At 40.6% G+C, this 22330-nt stretch overlaps 1 protein-coding gene across 5 annotated transcripts in view; it reads right to left on the bottom strand.

Annotated features, from left to right (window-relative positions):
• Positions 1-22330, bottom strand: part of DOCK4 (dedicator of cytokinesis 4) — a 421086-nt gene that overhangs the window by 180593 nt on the left and 218163 nt on the right. For all 5 annotated transcript variants that reach the window (XM_035020946.1, XM_035020945.1, XM_035020944.1 and 2 more), the window contains exons 9-12: positions 11090-11171; positions 9750-9810; positions 5494-5626; positions 1199-1287 (exon numbers count right to left, since the gene is read on the bottom strand). In XM_035020946.1, the coding sequence (XP_034876837.1) occupies positions 1199-1287; positions 5494-5626; positions 9750-9810; positions 11090-11171 (365 nt within the window). The remainder of the gene's footprint in view (positions 1-1198; positions 1288-5493; positions 5627-9749; positions 9811-11089; positions 11172-22330) is intronic.

A 22330-nucleotide genomic window follows, 5' to 3' on the forward strand; every position in this document is an offset into this window, starting at 1 on the left:
TTTTATCCCTTCACGTTGTATTCTACTACTACCATCTCTTCCCGATCCTTTAGGGATTCTGCCCTCAACTGCTCCAAGTCTCTTGTTTATTTAGTGGCAGCTGGAGGACTTCGTGTGGATTATTTAAAACCCAAGTTCCCTCCCCAACTCTTGGGAAAGGGAGGAGAAACTGACCTCACCACTCATTACAACCTGAATGCTGCCACATGTGTGACTTGTGGATGCTTAGGGCTCTCAGTGAACCACAAAAGTTTCTGTCTGCAGTTACTTTTTCTTTGTGGGTCAGTTTGGCCTAGTAAGATGGGCACAGGTCTGAAAAGAAGGTGGTTTGAGTTTACACTCTTGTTCTGCTGGATTACCAGGCAGGTTGGACTAGAACATAAATATCTACACTCAGGTGACTTTAAAAATTACTCTTAAAAAACAACGCATTCAGTTCAAATAGATTAAAATTTGAAGGTTTTTTTTGTGTGTGTGTGTCAATGAAACCACACAGCTACATAGTTTATTTTGCTTCAATATGGGTTTGGAGGGGGGATGGGGAGCAAAGAATAGTCACCCAGTTTCGTCCGCTGATCAAACTCAAAGATGTCACTATACATGCTATATAATGCAATATCTATGAAGTTACCAGGTTAAGAATATGTACCACATATCATATGATGCTATATATTTCAGTTCCCTTAACAAGTGTGCCTACATTTTTCTGTATGCGACTCTGCAGTCAACATCATTCATCTTCCTAGTCAGTTTCAACACATGAACCTCTATGTATGTTCCCAGTATATAGCACTGCTCCCAGCTACAGGCAGTGAAGCATGTTTTTCTTGGACCTCACTGATGGATTTCTGTCCATCAAACCTACTCCACATAACAGTCAGGAACCCAAACATATTTGTCATTTGGGTTTTAGTAACTGGAAACAATTTAGAGGCCTCACAACTTGGTATTATTGAACAAATTCAGATACTCTGCCTTGTTTCAAACTGGAACAGAAGACATTTTTTAAAAAGAGTTATAGCTACAAGCCTGTCGTAACACAGGGAGACGTACCAGATTGTTCGCTGCACATACTTAAAGTTACGAAGCAAATGCAGAGAAAAACAAAGGGCAGTTCATCTCCTTCTTACACAGATATGTAAAATAAAAGGACTGAAATGAAAAGTAGAGGGAGAGTCAGCCAGCCCCACACACTCACCTGCGTTGGAGCCCGTCAAATTGTAACGTGCATTCAGTTTCTTGATGATGTTCTCATGGATTTGGTACCACTCACTCTCTGTGTTACACCTATGAAAACATCAACACTCTGTTAAGCTTTGATAATGGATGAGATCAAACAATGACCTTAATAGCACACCTGCCCTTTCTGGAATAACCACCATACTGTACTTCCTTAAATCTCCTTGGGAACTCCCCCAAACTGGTCAGTTTGGGCATAACTGCCCCCATGATGAGTAGGATGCCCATATCTCGTAAATGCATGACCACCTACGTCATGCCAGAAGTGGCTATGATGAACCCACAATTTCTGAGAGTTCCCCTCACCTCCAAATCTCAGAGAACAATGCACACAGCAGAAGGCAGTGCAGACGAAAACCCTATTAACTGAGTTACGTTCTTTGGGCAAGTTATTCACGCTCCCTGTGCCTTGATTTATTCATCTGTGAAAAGGGGAGTAATATACTACAATTAAATAATAAGCTTGGGCCTAGGATAATGCCTGGCATATACTCAATGCTCCGTGAATTTAGTTCTCATTCATGGGTCTCTACCTACTATAACATGACCGAGTTTGGTTACCATCGAAATGCAGCAAAACAAGCAAAATGTAACTGAGGTTAACACAACTTGCAAGGGGGGTCATTAAAAATTACCCTTGCACTGAAGGGTAATCGAAGTTCCCCAGCTTTTCCTCTTCTGGTCTAAGAGGTATCTTTCCATCTTCTTACTCTCATAGTCATCTGTACCTTGCTTCTTTAGCTCTTGTCACTTGCTAGCTCATGTCATCTTTGTTCACATGCTGTAGTTCACTTAGGAAACTTTTAAGGTTCTTGAGGAATGGATCTAGGACCTAGTGATATGTGTCCCCCTTGGGATTTTGAACACTGTGGGTGCTTAAAAGCATGCAATGCATAATGAATGGATGGATGTCTCTTTGTCTGGCAACTCCTGATGGCTCCTAAATACTGAGGTTGGTCATCCTTCCTTACTGCCGTGACTGCCCTGGTTAGGCAGGGGGGGTGGGGTGGGGAGGGTGGAGGGGGCTGCCTCCCTCATCTGAGTATATTTGTAAATCACTACTAACTTTTATTAGCCCCAAATGCTCCCTCCCAAGGATCCTGAATATCAAGATTCTATACACTATCAATCAAAATGTTCCACAGTAGATTCCTTTTCCTTGTGATCTCATCTGTAGCTGATGGTTCACAATTTGATTACATGTTTATTTCATCACCATATGCTTTTCCAGGATGAACATGATGGAGGACATTTTCGAGCCACTTAACAGTAGGGTACCAGACAGAGCACTGAATCTTAGAAGGCGGGGAAATTAAGATGAAATGAAACCATCCCACCTGTCCAGCTGCAGGACATTAAACTGCAATTTAGTATATTCTGCCTCTAGTTTTCTTATTTCAGCTCAGTGGGGAAGGAAGAGAGATGGCTTGCTTCCTATTAGTGAAGTGACTCCAGAATTCATGCTTTCAACCTACAAAACTCCACGTAAAATCAAAGCTTCAAGTATGTGACTGAAATAGCTTCCAGGCTCAGATGAGGTATTTGTTACTGTTCCATATTTGAGTTCCAGATGGGTTAGGGATTCGGTCACGCTAACAAATAGAAATTTCTTCCAAATTGTTTCTAACAGGCACTTCCTTAAAATGTTCTACTAAAATCGCACTTTCTTCTTAATCTACAGTGACTGTTTTGATTGGCTGGCATGTTTCCTGAAACAGATTCATAATTTGCTGAACTGGCATTTTTAAGGGCATCTCTTTTCCAGCAAGAATAATCTGAAACCCTATTTGATGCTTATAAAAACAAGACAATAACAACCACAAAGAGCAATATGATTTATTTTTATGAGAGCGAGCATCTCCCATAGGCAGAGCTAGAATTCCTAGGTCTTCAGTAGGCCACCTAATCAAGGGTGACGCATACGACCATTGGTCCTGTTTTCCCAATGGCGAGATAAATACAGGGCTTGTTACCCACACTACTCTAAGAAACGATGAGACTGTTTATAAGGAATTCTAGCTTTCTTAAAAAGCAAGGCTACACAACAGCATCGTTATCACATTACTACACAGCAGGTGTCAAAATAACACCCGAAAGCATAGGACCCGAGACAGCTCAAGTTCAGGAGTCAGGGAGTCCTGACTTCAAATCTGGTTCCCATTCCAATTAGTCAGGCAAATGGGGGCATCATCTAGCCTCTCTGTCCCCTTACGTGGAAATCAGAGCCAACAGCATCTGCTTCATGGGTATGTCATGAGGATAAAGTCACAAGATACATGGAAAATGCTTAACACGGTTCCGTGCACGTAGGAAGCACAGTGCAAATGGTGGCCATTCTCCCCAGAATTACTTCAAATACATTATATTTTATGATCACCAGTAGAGTTTGGAAAGAGGATTATCATGGAAACTGAGGGCTGCCACATGATAAAAAGAGTAGTGAGTTGTACCACCCACTAGTTTCACCCCAAGTTTTCAAGTTTAAAATCAAGGTCACTGATCATATCCCTCTTAAAAGAGAATAGACAGGATTGCTGGTCCTAAACCACAGGCTATAGACAAATCTTTGTCAACTAATTAGCAAATGTGGGGCACAGGTCCCGGGGGCACTGGGTGGAGGATGGATAAATCCATGAAACCCTCCAGGAGTGGTCAAAAAACAATTTGAAGTCTATGTCCTACAGGCAGTGGGCCATTTGTATTAGCCTAACATATGAAAACTATTGGCATACGGTGGGTATATCAACTCCACAGACAGAAATGAAACGAAAGCAAGCTCACTCATGGAGGTGGCCAGCAGTATGGTCCTCAAACCAGGAATGAGGAAACCCCACCCTATCCCCCTACCCACTCCTCCTCTCCCCAGGGTGAGGATATCACTGTGTGTCAACTCTCCATTTCCAAATCTGTGGGGAGATGCTCAGGGTGGGGTGATCTGAAACCATGTGCATTTATTTTTTTTTTTAAAGATTTTATTTATTTATTTGAGAGAGAGAACATATGAGAGGGGGGAGGGTCGGGAGGGTCAGAGGGAGAAGCAGACTCCCTGCCGAGCAGGGAGTCCGATGCGGGACTCGATCCTAGGACTCCAGGATCATGACCTGAGCCGAAGGCAGTCGCTTAACCAACTGAGCCACCCAGGCGCCCAACCATGTGCATTTAAATAGTCAACTAACTTGGGATTTTTCTTTTTTAAGATTTTATTTATTTATACAGAGAGCACAATTGGAGTGGGGGGGCGGGAGGCAGAGGGAGAGAGAGAAGCAGGCTCCCTGCTTAGCAGGGAACCCAGTGTGGGGCTTGATCCCCAGACCCTGGGATCATGACCTGAGCCAAAGGCAGATGCTTAACCACCTGAGCCACTCACAGGTGTCCCCTAACTTAGGATCTGGAATACATTAAGTGATTTTCTTAGAAGAATGCTATGAGCTGAACTGTTTCTCCCCCTAAAAAGAGAATATTGAAATCCTAAGACCTAGTACCTCAGAATGTAACCTTATTTGGACACGGGGCCTTTACAGAGGTAAACAAGTTAAATTTAGGTCACTGGGGTGGGGCCCCAACCCAATCTAACTATGCCCTTATAACAGGGGGAAATGTGGACACAGAGATGAAGGCAGTGACTGGGCAATGCATCTCTGGGTCACAGAGCACCAAAATTTGCCAGCAACCACCAGAAACTAGGAGAGAAAGGCATGGGACAGACTGTCCCTCCCAGCCCTCAGAAGCTATCAGCTGAGCCACCACCCTGACCTAGGACTTGCAGCCTCCAGAACTGAGACCATCCCAACTCCTGAGGCTTAAGCCTCTCTCCTCTTCCTGGTACTCTGTTGGGCAGAGCTAGCCAACTCCTAATACAGGAAATGGAAGGGAAATCACCTACCTGAGCTTTCTCTTCCTAATTCTAATCAGTTTATGTTAAAAACTATGTCCGTTTTCCAAGAACAAATTAACTCTCTGAGGGTAAGGACAGGTTCAGTTTTTAAATTCAGAGGAGGTACTCTGTGAAGGAGACGGCCCACCCCACGCTAATCTGTTTGTATCCTTGGGTTCTTGATTTCGCAGTTCCTCTAACTGCTGAATGGTGACTTGTGGGCTCGCTTGCTGTGAGTTTTCAGATTGAGCTTCTTACGGTGGCTCATAAACTCAACCCTCCCCCTGCTTTCCCATGACCCCCCTGGAGCTGCCTTCACCACGTGGGATCCACGTGTGCCTTGGCACCCACCCCAGCCCCTCCGTGGCCGTGCTTCTTACATGTACACCTTCAGGATGAGGTCATCTTTTGTCTCTCCTGTCAGCAGGTCGGCAATGCTAAGAACTGCACAGCCAAAGGGGCGCCGGTACTGGACGCTACAGGCATTCTTCTTCTCTCCTGCTCCCATTCGACCTGTTCAAGTGAAAAGCAAACATGGCCCATGCAGCCATTTGACCGGTGCACCTTAAACAGATACAGAGGCCCTATCAAATGTAACTGGGCAATTAAAAGGGCCCAATTAAAAGACGCTGCTTCAGTTCTTGACTCTCCTTTCCAAGCACCTCACTGTGTGACCTCGGGCTCATCGATGAAACTCTGGGCACCAGCTGTCACCAACGAAACATGGAGACTGGAGCAGATCCCATGTTTGGGAACCCTCCCCCAAGGACTCATGAAGGTAACCCAGGAGGTTCAGGTCAATAAATTCAATAATGGTGCCCGTTTCATTTTTCTATTTTTAAAAAATTTCCAAACGTAAAGAACTATTTCAAATATTTCACCTTTGAAAGGAAGCAGTGTGAGATCCCCTGAAGGTAAAACAAGTAAGCAAAGATGAACAAATGAGCAGGCAGGCCCTTTTCCTGACCCAGGGCTCAGGCTGATTACAATTCAGCCAATGGCTGAAATCTCCTGGGATGGTTTTCACTCTGACACAGTTTTAACTTGTTTCAATTGTTATATATATTTTAAGTATGTTATTGAGGTACTGTTTTAATTTATTATTATATTTGCCAATGGGTTATTTGGAGACAGAAAGCAAAAATTATACTGAACCTGAAATATAATAAGTTAATGTGAGGAAAAATAACGAAAAAAATATGCAAATCTGTTTCCAGGTGCTTGGCAACAGATATAGAAGTTGTTTTCTGTCTGAGCAAAATTCTCCCATAGCACATCTAGAGGACTCCAGCACTTCCCAAATCCAATGTTAAAGAGGTTAAAAAAAAGAGGGGGGAATGGCAATATTCAGTTTGGCTTTCATTCATCAGTAATAAAGTAAAACTATCACGACCATGCATCATTTTTAGGGAAATGCTTACAAATAGCCTGAAAACTTCTTATTTTATCAGACTCAAAACTAAAAAAACATGCCAGTTGCCTTTTAGATGTGCAAAATTCAAAAAATCATGTTTTCATGACATGATGCTGTAATATGTGGCTAAATTTCAACCCATGTTTTAATATAAATTACACTGGCAAATCAAACACTTTATCATGTCATACTTGAATTTATCAACCAATTATACTTTTACTCACAAAACTGACAAATTTAAAACTCTGACCAATTGTGAAATGGGAAAAAAAAAAAGTCTAGGTTATCTCTATTTTGAATATTATTACAGATTGGATTAGGATGAAATATATCCTCCAATCCTTACCAATATCACGATTTATGTTTCTTGCTTAATCATTCCCTTGTAAATGCAAGACGACAAAGTGACTAGAAGATCTCTGAGTGGAGTATTTCAAAGTCATTTGACATCAAGCAAGAAGTTAAGTAGTTAAAAACCACCACAAAAACCCTGAAACTAATCACCATTATTTCCACGGACTCCTCTAGCTCTAAATTCCTAGAAGTTTAGGCAGGGTAGGACTAGCACCCTGATTTTTTGACCCCCTTCGGCTAGAACTGCAGGAAAGGAAAAACTGTAGGTGACTGGGGAGGACAGCCCCGTACGGGGGATGCAGGAAGTGCTCCCTCACAACTTGAAGACGGCAGGGAGGTTTCGGTCCCTCTCTGACCACTGGGCACCATCGCTCCTGGGCCTCCACACCGCTCATGTCCTCAGACCCTCATTTCTACTTTTCTTTCCCGGCTCTGCAGGCACCACAACTTAGACCAAAACTTTGGTCTAAGCCCTGTGCTGAAAAGACTACTTGATGCCAACCCTGGCGTTCCCAACTCTAGAATTAATAAAAGTTCACAGTTCTGGTCAGATTTCTAGGAAATTTCTCTAAGCAGAAAGGAAGGTAGGCATAGGGAAGTAGAAACAGAGAGGTGGGAAAACCTTTAGCAGGGTGGCCAGGAGGATACAGAACTATTTATTTCTCTTTTTTTCCCCTCCTTTTCTAACCAAAGATCCGGGCTCAGATTCTGAGCCAAGATGCCATCGCTCTCGTTCTCTGCAGCCGGTGAGGGTCAGCGTGCCCTTTTCTTACTAAAGCAGGTACAAGGGACATTCTAGAAAAAGTAAGAAGTATCTGTCCCTGATAGACAAGAATCCTCTGCTCCTTAATTTCATTGCAGCAGATGAAGCCTTGCCCTTTCTTAGAGTTTCTTACCTTCAATCTAATTTCTTCTCAGTCTCAAAATGTCAAACCAGTAAATGGGACCGGACTATCAGGCAGCTTTTGCAGTAATCTCAGTGAAGGATTAATTTGACCAAAGCTCAGGGGGGGAAGGGGGTAACAGATAATTTCTGATTCAACATTCATTCTGATGGCTTAACGATCATAATAATCTTAGGGAAAAAAATGCAATCACTAATGCAACACCACTTATTCAAAAGATAGCCACGTGACCGGTAACACGCACGCGGCTTCCTCAGCATTAGGGCCCCCCAGGCCGCAGGCGTGCAGGGCCTGGAGCCCCCTTGCCGCATGTGTTTCTACCACCCAAAGCCTGCAGATACCTTCTAAAAATCTCTGAAAGCAAAAGGAGTTTTTCTCTAGATATTGTAGAAGATTATATTCAAATGCAATGTTTACATGAAGGTATCCAAAACCACATTTTACATGAACAAATGGTGAAATTATGAATTTGAATGAAAAGAACACACAAAGAATTATCTAACAAACTGCACCCCTGCCAGCTTTCTCTCGTAAATACTCAGCAGCATGCATTCCAACTTTTCCAACATTTTTAAAGATTCTTTTCAATTTTTTCCCATATATACTCACTTATAAAAAGAAAATTAAAATGAAAAAGTTGACTTTTTTTTTATTCCAACTGCCCCTCAAATCAAAAAATAGCATACAGTGAAAATGGGTTTTCAGAACTCTATTTTTTACGAGAAAAAATAGAAAATCTATGTTAGAATGGCAACATGTTTTATAGTCTCTCCCGATGCACAATGCGGTTATCAGATGCATAAAAGACTATAAAAATAAAGATCATGATGCAGCATTGCATGGCAATATATGACTATCCTGCAGAAGTATTCCCAAGCAAATAATGGAGCACAGTCAGTGAAGAAGTGAAGAATCAGTTCCCAGTATCAGCTGGTTAGCTTTAATAGAAAAACTGTGTAGGCTATGCCATTCCTCATTATACCTAGCTCCTCTGCCATAAAATACCTGCTTTTAGAGGCATTTTATGAGTAAAAACAAGTGCACCTATTCTTTTTTTTTTATTCTTTTTTTTTTTTTTTTTAAAGATTGTATTTATTTGACAGAGAGAGACACAGCGAGAGAGGGAACACAAGCAGGGGGAGTGGGAGAGGGAGAAGCAGGCTTCCCTGAGGAGTAGGGAGCCTGATGCGGGGCTCGATCCCAGGACCCTGGGATTGTGACCTGAGCCGGAGGCAGACGCTTAACGACTGAGCCACCCAGGCGCCCCCAAGTGCACCTATTCTGGCTCTGTGGTGCCAGTTTGGTGTAGAACACCCAAAGCATGCTCTGCAAGATATTAATAAATGTTACATTATATAAATGTTTCCATGGTCAAATCAAATTTGGAGAAAGCTAGGGCCAACAAAGTTAGAGGCATTTTAATATTTCCCTGGAGGACTCCTGAGACCCTTTAATGAGCTGATGATATTATAAAAGTGGAAAAAGTATATAGCACTCAGGGTTTCATAACACTTTACTTGTAGCACTTTTTGCAGTAATGCTCTGTAGCATTCTGCACTTTGGAAAATGCCAATTAGTACAAAATTTTCATAAACTTGTAGGAAATCCAGATCCTAGAAGAAGTTTAATTAATGCTGTTAACAGAAATTAGAATTCATAAAGACAAATACCAAATTTTGAATCAAATATGCTATGGGAGTCCAATAAAACAAAACAAAGCACAACAAACTACCTAATGACCTAAATGGAAAGAAAACAAGGTCTATTTATGATGCATGAGGAGGCTCTCTGTGAGTTTGGGGAGGCAAGGGAATAATTCCCCAATGCGGTGATTCTTAAACTCCAAACTGGCTTTCCCTTCCTTCCGATCCAGACAGCAAAGAAATCACGCCAGCACGGTGACCTTTCAGCACCTCTTCCCCCTGCTGTGCACCTATATCACACTGCCAAGTGTTGGACTTACCAATTCGGATAATGTGCACAGTGATATAGATGTCCCTTCTTAGCTCACTGCTACCCAAATCCTACCAAAAGAAAAAAAAAAGGATTATTTTAAAACTCATAATTTATATAGAAGTATGAAAGGTCACAGCACATCATTCCCACAAATAACATTAGAAAGGCAAAGATAACGTAGACATTCTTAATGGAATTTTGTAGCAGAAGCACATAATTCAAATCCTGTTCTAAAAATACCACCACAATCAACTTAATACTCTTAGTCTATGGATATCAAATGATGCTTAAAAAAAACAAAACAGCCCATTCTACAATAGCCAAATTATAGAAACAGCCCAAGTGTCCATCAACTGATGAGTGGATAAAGAAGATGTGATACACACACATGCATGTGCGTGCACACAATGGAATATTACTCAGCCATAAAAAAAATGAAATCTTGCCATTTGCAACAACAGGGATGGCGCTACAGAGTATTATGCTAAGCAAAATAAGTCAGTCCGAGAAAGACAAATGCCACATATTTCACTCATATGTGGAATTTAAGAAACAAAACAAATGAGCAAAGGGAAAAAGAGAGAGGGAGAGACCAAGAAACAGACTCTTAACTACAGAGAACAAACAGGGTTACCAGAGGGGAGGTGGGGGGGGGGGATGAGTTAAAACAGGTGATGAGGATTAAGGAGGCACTTGCAGTGATGAGCACCAGGTGTTGTATGGAAGTGCTGAATCACTATATTGTACACCTGAAACTAATCTTACACTGTGTTAACTAACTGGAATTTAAATAAAAACATGAAAGAAAAATACCACTACAAGTTTACAGTGTAAGTCTACTGATGTCAAACAATACTTAAAATAAAAACCCATTCTTATTTTAATCTCTCACTCACTCATTCTTTAAACATTTATTAAGTACATTCTAATTGCCATATGTCATGCGGACTATAACAGGCTCTAACATACACCAAAGGAACAGAGGTGTGTCTAGGATTCTGGGCACTACTGTACTTTGGTGTTTTTGTTTTGTTTTGTTTTGTTTTTGTCAAGCACTTTTACTTTATTTTATGCTTTTTATTATGTTCAGATAGTACATCAACAGATAGTACATCATTAGTTTCTGATGTGTTCAGCGATTCATTAGTTGCGTATAACACCCGGTGCTCATCACAACATGTGTCCTCCTCAATACCCAGGCCCACAGCCCCGCCCTACTGTACTTTGTGTATTATTTACAAAGTTTAAGCAAAGTCACTATGTTCTCTCACAATAATTTATTTCCCTTAAGTAACATAAAGTACGATTAGAAGAATCCGCCTCCTAGAGGAAACAAGATCCACTTACCACAAAGAGAGAGCAATGTCGTTCTGGTTTATCTGGGGCTTTGGGAAGTCCGTTTCTATTCAGCCTCAAAAAAAATCTTTCACTACAAGAGAAAAAAAGTTTAATATTCTAAAAATTATTTAATATCTAAGGACTTCTCAGTCTTCTAGTTACTCTTCATCTTAAGAGGTAAACTCAGAACATATTAAATGGTCCTTCATTTGATGTTAAAATTGCTGATGTAAATTAGGAGCATGCCCAAGACAATAAACATTTGCTTCACTTTTGACAATACTGGCAAATCAGCAACTGCAAAAGCAGAAAACATAAATATATATGCAAAAAAAATTAACTTTTAAAAGAATAGGCTTCCATATCAGTGATATCATTCTTAGTACTCCAAAAAGTAGAAACAAATGCACTATGGGAAAAAAGAACATGACCTAACATGTTTTGTGTGTTTGTACCTAAGAGTATTGTTTTTCATGTTGTGTCGTAGTATTTAATTAACATCATATAAGGACATCATCCTGCGTGGTAACCATCTAGTAGAAGGCTTAATTTTTTGTGCTCTTATAAATCTATCATCCAAAACACCAAAAGAAGACCCAAGAAATGAAACTTGAATTTGCACTGGTCCACAAAGGAAAAGGAGACCTCAAACTCCCCACAGAACTTTCATTTATAAATACAGGGTCCCCAAATTCAATACAAACACAAATGCTATTGATCAGCCACTAATTCAAATCAATATATACTTGTGGACATCATTTAGATCCAAGGTAATGTTACCCCATTTATATTCAAATAAATAAAAAAATAAATAAGTAAAACAGAGGGGCGCCTAGGTGGCTCAGTCATTGAGCGTCCGCCTTCAGCTCAGGTCATGGTCCCAGGGTCCTGTGATCAAGCCCTGCATCGGGCTCCCTGCTCAGCAAGGACTCTGCTTCTCCCTCTTCCACTCCCCCTGCTTGTGTTCCCTCTCTCACTGTGTCTCTCTCTGTCAAATAAATAAATAAAATCTAAAAAAAAAAAAAAAAAGTAAAATAGAAAGAATATCAGCCCGAGAAAAATTAATGTACCAGCAACCATGAGCTTCTGAATTTCATTATCCTGGTGCCTATGACAGAATCAAATGGCTGCCTGCCTCAGGCAAAGAACACACAGCCAACATCCACAGAATGCAATACTAGGGGTATTAGCACACGGTGTGGCCTTGGTCAGAGTAGCTTCAGCCTGGGGACCAAGCAGGGAAGAGAGTGTAGGGCATTAGTGAGGCTCAGAACTACCAACTCTCTCTCCATGCTTATTCACCACTCGATCCTTGCCTTAAATAATGGCTCTGTCGACCCAAATCTCCCTTCTCTCATACAGGGGAAGAAATGAGAGCCATAACCACATCTCTAAGGAAGCATATGGATATGAATTTATGACTGTTTTGCAACATTTTTATTCTCTTTTTGATTTAAATCTAGATAGATACATGTAACAGATTCAACTACCTGGCTTACCTTGTTTTGGTTTTTTTTTTTTATTCTTACGTTATACCCATTCCTGCCCTCGCATATGAGAAAGGGCAACCAATGCACATTTCTGTGGGGTCATTTCCACACCTATTATCTGTGGGTTTTTTGGGTATTTTTCCAGAGTGGTGACTGATGAGGTCTGAATGAAGAGAATATAAATCGCTGCAAGGATTCTCAAATGAAGCTGAAGTTCCCACATGATATAATTCTGAAGGCGGGGCTGGGAATGACAGATCCAACCGAGGATGCAGAGTTAAATTAATATTACCCAATTGTCATCTACTATAATTCAAGGAGAAGGGCTGTAAGCTTTCTTCACAGTGGAAGAAAATTCACTATTATTTCAAATTTAAGATATGCTTAAAGGAAATGTGTAAAAATTCACCTTCAGATAAATGAATTATACTTTTATCATACCAGGTAATACTATTTTTGCAAGAATTCACCATTTGATGGCCACTCTGCTAAGGACTTTACAGGAATTGATCCTCATTATGCCCTTATAAAGACAGAACTACTATTATGCCCATTTTATAGATGGGAAAACTGAGAAATAGTAAATAGTTTTGTCCAAGATCACAGACTTGGTGCATGGCTGAGTACTGATTCTATCCCATGTGTTAATTCAAAACCTTTGCACTTCATATGAATACTATAAGGTAAATCTTTTCTCTGCTTTATAGAAATGAAGAGCAAATATTTCCAGAATGTTGAGATAAGAGAGGTCATTCATCTGCTCGGGACACCCACTGATTCAGTCAAGCCTGGTCCTAAGAATACAGGGTCACTCTCTCCCCACACCCTTCCTGGCCTCATGGGAATGAAAGAAGTGGAAATCTGGTGTAGCAAGTTTCACAGCAGTCCCTGGCTTAAAATAGTTCCTTGGTAGTTTGCTCAAGGAAACATACCTAGAGAAATAAATTGGGAAATAAATTATTTTATTAAACAAATGCAGAGCTCCAAAATGATTTAAGAACTTGGCTTTAGTTAATCAAAACTCCTGAGATTTAAGATTGGTATTTGGTTTTGCTTCTTATGCATCAAAAACGTTTATTGATGATATTTTAGCCCCAAACACAAGCAGTGTGACCATTTTCCTGTCTTCTGTATCACGGACAGCATGCGCTACTTTATATTTTTACATTTTTGGGGGATGCGCTTATGTTTGAGGCTCCTTTTTATCCCTACTGGAATGTTTAAAACAAATTTCACTTTATCTTCTGACAGGCCAGTCTAAAATAATGAATACCAATAAGATGAATATCCAAAAGTCAACAAAGCGGTCCAGATATTAAAACCTTAACTTTAATACGGATATAAAATACCCCTCCATATTTGCAAGTTTCATCAATATGCTGGTAAAGCAATGTTTCCTATTCTATTTCAGAAAGAGATTCTTTTTGCTCTGTCACTATTTTAATTTCACCAGTCTAGACAGAATCCTGTTATCCAAGTATTATACTATATCATATCCTGTTTCAGAAAGAATATCAATATGTACTAAGCCAATGACATATCCCCTCGCTTAAGCATGCCTTAAGGGGGAGATAAAAATAGACTGACGATGGGTACTATGGAAAAATAACTCGTGGGCAATTTTTTTAAAAATCAGACTTCTATTAAAAGGAAAAAGAAAACCTTTGTGGCCAATGAAAAAAGAAATCTTTTTTATTCACTTAGTGACAAGTTATTATACAAACTCAAATCAGGTTCTCTCCAGCTTTGGTGACGCAGCAACTCTAAGCAGAAGGCTGACCTACAGCAACACATTTCAGACTCTTCGAATTACAAATAAATATCCCCCCACCCCAAGTTTGGAGAATACCAAAATGTATGCCTTCAAAGCTGGGGGAGAAAAACCAAACAAATCACTGACATTTCACTCTGGTATATCTTCTACAATTCTCTCACAAACTTTCGTGGCCATGCACAAAGGCATTTTCGAGACTCTACTGTAAGGAAAAGGGTGATGTCTATGACTAGAAAACAAAAATAGTTTTTGTGAGCTTTTTAAAAAGCGTCTTATGATAAGATGTGAAAACCTCAATTATGTCGTTTACATTTTTTTCCTAATCATAACATGTGTGTGTGTTTCTTGCTAATACATTGTGAGTAACTAGAGTACAGGGTGATCATCATTAACCTTTACATCCCCAGCGGCTAGCCAATGACGTGGTACTGCCTCAGTGTTTAATTAAAGACTGAACAAATAACAATCTTTTAGGGAAAAAAATACAACACAATCCAAGTAACTGGGGAGCTTTATTTGCCTCCCTAAGTTTTCCTCTCTTCCCCATAATGTCCTTTACTTTATGGTGAGAAATGCATGAAATTCTCCAAAGAGACATTTCAATCAATGGTGCCTCCCCACCAGATGTGAGAGTCACCTAATTAACTTCATGGCACCCCCAGATTCTAGATCATGCTTTTAACCTTGTCCCCATGCACATTTTGTATCTTTATTATATTAAACATATAGTAATGGAAAAACCTACAGTGACATCATATATTTCCAAATGAGAATACGGCGTCCTTCTTTATCATCAAAGAATGAATAAGCAAATAGAAACAATTCCAGAAACACTGAGAAATGTGAGTTGATATTACCAGCAAAGGGGGGGGGGGAAGTCCTCATTTGACTTTTCCATATACTGCCATGTTCTCCCAGAGGAAATTTCTTCCAGAGAAATTTAGTGTCCACCTGAATTCCGTGTGTGAGCCATTATAAATCATTCTATATCATAAATCAACAAAGACAGATTCTTTCTTTGGAAAGAAAGAATAAAAAACCATAATTATTTATTATCTATGACTTGCCTTCCTCTAACAAGGATTTAAGGAAACCAAGATGATGAAATAAGAGTGTAAATAAGCATCCCCAGGATGGCACCAGGGGAAAATTAGTACAGGTAAATATTACCCTGTTCTAGGCACCACGATTTACACTTCACATGGATTTTCTCACTTACTTCTCACAACCGCCCTACATGGTAGGAACCACCTCTATCCCTACTTTGCATATGAGAAATCTGGGGCTTGGAGACATTAGGTAAATTGGCCAAACTTACATGATCAGCAAGGGTGGAGCCAGGAAATCAATTATTCAGGGCCTGACTCCAGAGTCTCAGCTCTTAACCACCATGCTAAGCTGTACTTAAAAGAACAGATTACCTTGAACTAAGGAGAGCAAGACTAACTATGTCATGTGAATGGAGGGTTTTTATTATGAATATTTTCAATAAAATAACAAATAATAATGAAAACGCATGAAACTGAAACTGAATGAATGAATGAATGAATGAAGCAAGCCACAAACACATCTGTGTTTAGGGAGTTTACGTCTGTGCACCTGCTCAGCTGTGCTACCGCATTCCAATATACTCAAAAAGATCTCTGATAATAGTGTATTTCCATAGCAGAGTCTGATAGAAAAGTTCTTACCAGTGATCAGATAATGTGGGGTGTACAATAGGGATGTGAAGCCCTCTGATGTCTTCTGTTCCCATTCTCGGCAGGACAGGATGCTCTGGTCTTCTTGCCCCCTGCCTGTCATAGCCACTGAGAAGCAGTCACCCTTCCGTAGGAAAGGCCTTGCCTTGGGTCTTGGAGGCCTGCAGGCCAGATGTGGGAGGGTGCTCCCAGCCTTCTGAGTCATCCTATCAAATGGCTCTCCCATAGGGTGTTCCTAGGATAAGCAGTTGGCTTCAAAGAGCAATGCACCTAAAATTAGGAATGGCCAACGCCAAGGAGACTTTTCTATTTCTCTGTATGGATTCATGTTTACCTCTCTGTAGTTCCCATCTTGTAAGAAGCAAAACTGCCTGGTGATTTCAGGCTACGTGAAAATTACACAACCTGTACTTCATCCAAAAATATATGAGTGGGGAGTATCTTGGGTTGAAACACGTGATGTGAAAGATTAGTAGCCTAGACTGATCCATCTACAAAAAATTACAAAGAATATTTCCAAAATCATTTGAACAGTTAAATCACTGAAACAAATGTAGGATCCCCAGAGTAACAGTAACAGAAGAGAGAAAACACTTAGATGCTCATGTTCTGGTAAACTAATCAGAACTGTCTGGTTCTTTTACACTCATACTTTATGAAACCATTTGACCAAAAACTACTCCATGTAGTAGTGCCTTTGAAAATGCAAAGTCACTTGTTTTAAAGTTAACTTTGCTGTGTGTAAGAATAACAATTGATATCTACTCGATGACGAGCAGAAGCGAAGGGAGATGCGCCAGGAGCCAAGGCAGAAACAGTGGGAGTGAGAGGACAAAGGCAAGAGTGAGAAGACGTAAGGGCATGGCTTAGCTGTGCTCATTCCAGAGCCTCTATCCACAAGGCAAGAGAATGCAAACATATGGTGATTTCATGCTTCTATTTCACTACTTCTTCATTTTCTCAAATGCTTTCTGACTGATGAACAGTGTAAGATATTGCCAACAGTCTGAGGGGGACCGTTACCATGTTCTTTCCTAGAACAAGTGGCAAAGGACAACTCAAAACAGGAAGGCTCAAGCAACTTTCTAAACGTGGACTAACACCCCCCGTGAGCTGGTGCTATCGCCGTTCAGGCAAGACTCTGGGGAGGTGGGTGGAGGCTGGGCTGGCTACTGGACCAAGGGCTTCAGTGCTCACTGTGGCACAGAGGAAAGATGAAAGGAATGCTCAGTGGGAAACAGAGATACTTGCCCGCCTTCTCATCCAGGGGCTCCTAAGCCAGGTGTGCATAACATGCTCTTGGGAGCTGTATAAAACCCAGGCCCTACCCTGGACATCCTGACTTACTAGGTCAGGATGGACCTAAAAGCTCCCTGCATGTGTAAAAGCCCAGTCATGTTTAAGGACCACTGTTTTGACCCAAATACCCGACAAGTTAGAATTGCTGGCTGTCTTTTACAAGAGTCATATATACCAGAAAACAGGCAATGTATGCCTGGTACCTTCAGGCCAAAGACTTTTTGCTTTTCTTCTCCCAACCACATGACCAGACAAGGGACAGTTTCTCCTTGGCAATAAATGAAAGCAACTCCTCAAGCAAGACTTCCTAAATAAAGCTATTAATGTGCTTTCTAATTTTAAAACTGAAGCAACATTAGGGTCATGAGCTTTTTACTGATTATAGGGAAATGGAAAGAGAGTGATTGTCGCTACCAAGGTTTCTGGAGTTCACCTAAAGAGTAGACAGATTCTGAGTTTTCTGTTTTTAATATTAATATCCATGCCCAGATTTACCCTAAAAATATTTGAGGGTGAGGGACTAAGCAACCAACTAATGTAATGGCTTTGTCAGGACAGCAAAGGATTTTTCAGTTGAATGATACAAGGGGAGATAATTTTTTAAACTATAGTCAACTCTATTGCCAATTCTGAACATCATGCTGATTCTTTCTTACTACTTAAGATGACTGAAAAGCACTTCATGCTATTTTTCTTTTCAGAGAATAAAGCTATCTAAATCAAAACTCTTTCTAGAAAAGTGTAACTCAATGAAAAAATGAATTCCATGCTTTTTAAAGTTATAAATAAGTGATATACATATCACCTGCCATTTCACATTGCCTGTGCCATCCATCATTGACTGATGAATTTTAAAAAATTATCGACGTTGACTTGATGTTGACGTTGATCTGAGAAAAACAGTAATGACTATAAGTTCAAAAGAATTGAGACCCCAGAAATCCCAATGTGGAATTCAAGTAATATCCTTAGAAATAGCTATACCATTTGGGAAACTCAGGGAAATACTTGCTTGTACCATCTCTAGAGAACTCATTAAAAATTTCACTAGAAACAAGTTTCTCAGAGAAATAACAAAAAGTAGGCAATGATAGGACCTGGTCAATAGAAACAGGAACCATGAAATAAGAAGGCCTATATAGGCAGAATATCTTATGCTTATTCTTCTGGGAATTTACATAATTTGATCATTATAAATACTGTATCTTTGACACACCGTGAGGGAGGAAACACTCTGGTCTATGCACGGTAATTATTCTGACCTTTCTAACAATGCCTCTTTGTTAGGGAAAGCACCTGTAATAAGAAATCTTGAAAATAGTGCAGCCTGGAGCTTAAATATACTCTGGATTGAAGCACGCAGTTCCTTGCAAGGAAATCTTAAATAAAAACAGAATAAATAATAAAACTGGAAGTAAGTCAAGCCCTATAAAACCACTAAGTGCAACACATCTTTCATGCATTTATTATCTCAAAAAGATGTTCTATTTTTTAAAAGAAAATAACAAAAAATCAAATTTCCTTTCAACAATTTACTGACAGATTCTTTGTATTCATTACAAGTTTAAAAACTGAAAACTATCTAAATCATTATGAAATAGTATTTATTAGCTAGATGACACTTGCAATTGGGTTTTTTAAAGGTGAAATGATTTAAAAAAAAAAAAACAAGACAGCTACAAAGTGTCTAACCTGATATACAAATGTTAATGTGTATAAGAACAGGTACATTACCTTCCATAGAGGTTATAGTTACCATAAGTTTGAGAAGGAGCCAAAGGCACCAAAAAAGTTAAAATGCATTGCTTTAGACACTGCAAATATTTTTGTGAAATGGAAACACTATATTGGTTAAAATACAAAGAGATGGTATAGAAACTGTCTTTAAAAATACTTGACTTAAAGCTTAAGAGTATTTTCAGTAGCATTAGAATCCAAGTTCTGGAAGGACAGGGATTTTTTTTTTCCTGTATTATTCATTGACGTGTCCCCACTTGCCCAGATCAGTGCCTGGCTCTGAGGAGGACAGCAGTAATTGTTTGCTCAATGAATGAACATCAATGACTCAACAGCAACAGTGTGAAGTCATGCTCAATGGAAATAAAAAGAAGACCTAGTCTCTGTTTAAGTTGCAGTCAAAAATCTCTAAATAGAAATACTGAGGAAAAGGCACTGCATATGTGTCTGCCAATTTTTATTCACATTTTTTAGCATGACAGATTTTGCAAATGATGCTCCCATAGGGACAGGTCCGACAGTGTGCTTCTGATGCACATAGAGTCCCACGAAATAACTCCATCAACACTCCGGAAGCCCTCAACACCTCGAGTTCTCCCTCTCCCTGATAAGCACATCCCTACCAGAGTAGAAGGATGACAACAAAAATGAAGACAATAATGGCATGATCTTACAATGTGTTGCCTCAACAACAACAAAAGACTTATAAGCTTCTTTTAACCGCATCAATGCCCACCCAGTGGACACAAAAAGATGATGAGGGGATAAAGTCTTATCATCAGAATAGGAGCCAACGAGGGCCCTATCATTCATTATTCCTCTGTCAGTGCTCAACCGTCTTACAACAGAAATGGCACCGAATACCAAAGAAGTCCTTGGGAGATGGGTTGCTCAGTGTGACTGTAACTTCTTCAGTGGGGAACTTAGGAAAATGAAATCAGAATTCCCTACAAGCAGCAAACACAGCGCAGAGCAAGAAAGAGATGACCAGCTTCTTGGTAAAAAGAACACCAACCCAGTCGTCTTTCAAAACACAGGAAGAGGGCGCCTGGGTGGCTCAGTTGGTTAAGCGACTGCCTTCGGCTCAGGTCATGATCCTCGAGTCCTGGAATCGAGTCCCGCATCGGGCTCCCTGCTCGGCAGGGAGTCTGCTTCTCCCTCTGACCCTCCTCCCTCTCATGCTCTCTGTCTCTCATTCTCTCTGTCTCAAATAAATAAATAAAATCTTTAAAAAAAAAAAAAGGCTACTCAAAAACACAGGAAGAGGGGTAAAAGGACCTTCTGGTCACATTCTCCAAGACTACACTGTCTAAGTAAGAGGAGGCAAGGAGCCAGAATGAGTGGGGAGAGCTAAGAATGAGAAAGCCAGTTCTGAATCCACGGACTCTGAGTTTTCAGTTTTCTGCCACCTTGAATTTCCAGCCACTTATCGTTACAATCACGTTTTAATTAGCAATTTGAAAAATAAATGGAATTGTAAGGCTCTTAAAATGCTACGGATAAAAAGAGTGGATGGCTTCTGCCCTGTGTGTTCTCAGCACGGATGAAGTTATTTCTCTGCTTCTTTTGTTTTAACTTAGATCTGCCTCCTGGTCCATTTCTTAAAATGTCCCCGATGAAAGACATCACCACATCTCCAAAGCGATTATTTGTTGTTATTTTTTTTAATACGTGACACAGAAGTGTGACCAAAGGGGAAGCAAACCACAAAATCCGATTAACTCCAAAGTGACGACGGTCACAATTTTCAGGCACCTGCTGGAAGAATTAAGTGATGGAAAAGAAGAGAGAGAGTGGGAAGCGGTAGCACCTTTAAACAGGAGGCCCCAGGGGAAGGTCACTGTGGGTCACTAGTGGACAGACGCCCACAGTTAAGATGTGTGCCAGCACGTCTAGACACAGCAGGAAACGCTCCGGGCCGTACGACATAGCCCATGTTGCCACAATCCAAGGAGGAGTTCTGAACGCCTTCTTCATCTATTTTTGTTCTCCAGCAGAGTTGTGCTCCCTGCATGTATGGCCAGACTTTGTCTCTACACTGTTGCCGTGCTTTGGAGAGGTTACAATTTTGAGTTAGCTTCGTAACCCAAAACTCTAAGAAGAGTTCTGCCAGCTACCTTTCAGCATTCACAAACCGTAAATGCTCTTCATTTATGATAAAAATATCAATGCTGAACTCATGTGATCACACTCTAATCAGTTGCAAATGATGTATGAAATGAGAAATTCTAGCACAGTGCTCAGAGAATTAAAATTTCTGATCCGCTCTCTTAACTGTGTTATGTACAATACGTACAATGTACTATGATGCATACAACACAGACACATTTTTCCTAGGCTAGGCTGAGCAACCATTCTCTCTGACAGCTGCCTCCTATAAGCTCTTGAAAAATGTTCCCAGTACCTGCAAAAACAAAACAAAATGCCACTTCTTTAATTTCCTTTAAAAAATGAAAAGACTATTATTAGATCACATCTGCCTTGGAAGAGACCTATCAGAAGCTACGGCTGTCATTTCTTTGCTTCTCCTCATCATGATGCTAGATTCCCAATCTTCTTGCTCTTTTCCAACTCTGATGCTTCAATCTCCATCTCGCCAGCACCTGCTTCGGACCCTGACTTCCTGAGCACCCCTGGAATTAGCTGTGTAACTTGGGAGCCAGGATTCACTACCCCTTTCAGACGTCTCTCTTCCGAGGGGCCTCACCACACACAGCAACTCTATTACTCCTCACTAACTCACTTCCTACCACACTTCTGCTCAGCGTCCGCTCACCATGTTCCTGTAAATCACTTTCAGCCCCCACTTCACTCTCTCTTTTGCTCTCCAGTGACAGCAGATCTTGCTTCCCAGCCTTACCTATACAAGATCAAGGTCACAAACCCAGTCTCTCCATCTCAACATTTTCTGTACATTTCACTGCCCTCACCTCCCTTCCTCCCACGTTAGAAGCGGCGCCCTTCCTCTCAAAGTAGATTCCTTTCCCTGCATCCTGGATCCCTTCTGCCATTTGCTCCAGGATTCGCCTTTGAATCTCCAGTAAGGTCTCATTCTGCTAGCACACAACAGATGCTCCCATGTAGCCTGTGTCATGAGGGAATGAATGAACAACTGAATGGGTAGAGGTAATCTGTCATTCACAGAACTGTTGCAATTCTTCACTTTTGAGAGGACACACCTGTACCAATTCAGAGTTTCTGGGAAGCTGGTGCTAATGAAGACACAGGATTTTGCTTGAGCATGTAAGGT

Source organism: Mirounga leonina, unplaced genomic scaffold, assembly GCF_011800145.1.
Source record: "Mirounga leonina isolate KUSES-001 unplaced genomic scaffold, KU_Mleo_1.0 Mir_174, whole genome shotgun sequence".
Lineage (NCBI taxonomy): Eukaryota > Metazoa > Chordata > Mammalia > Carnivora > Phocidae > Mirounga > Mirounga leonina.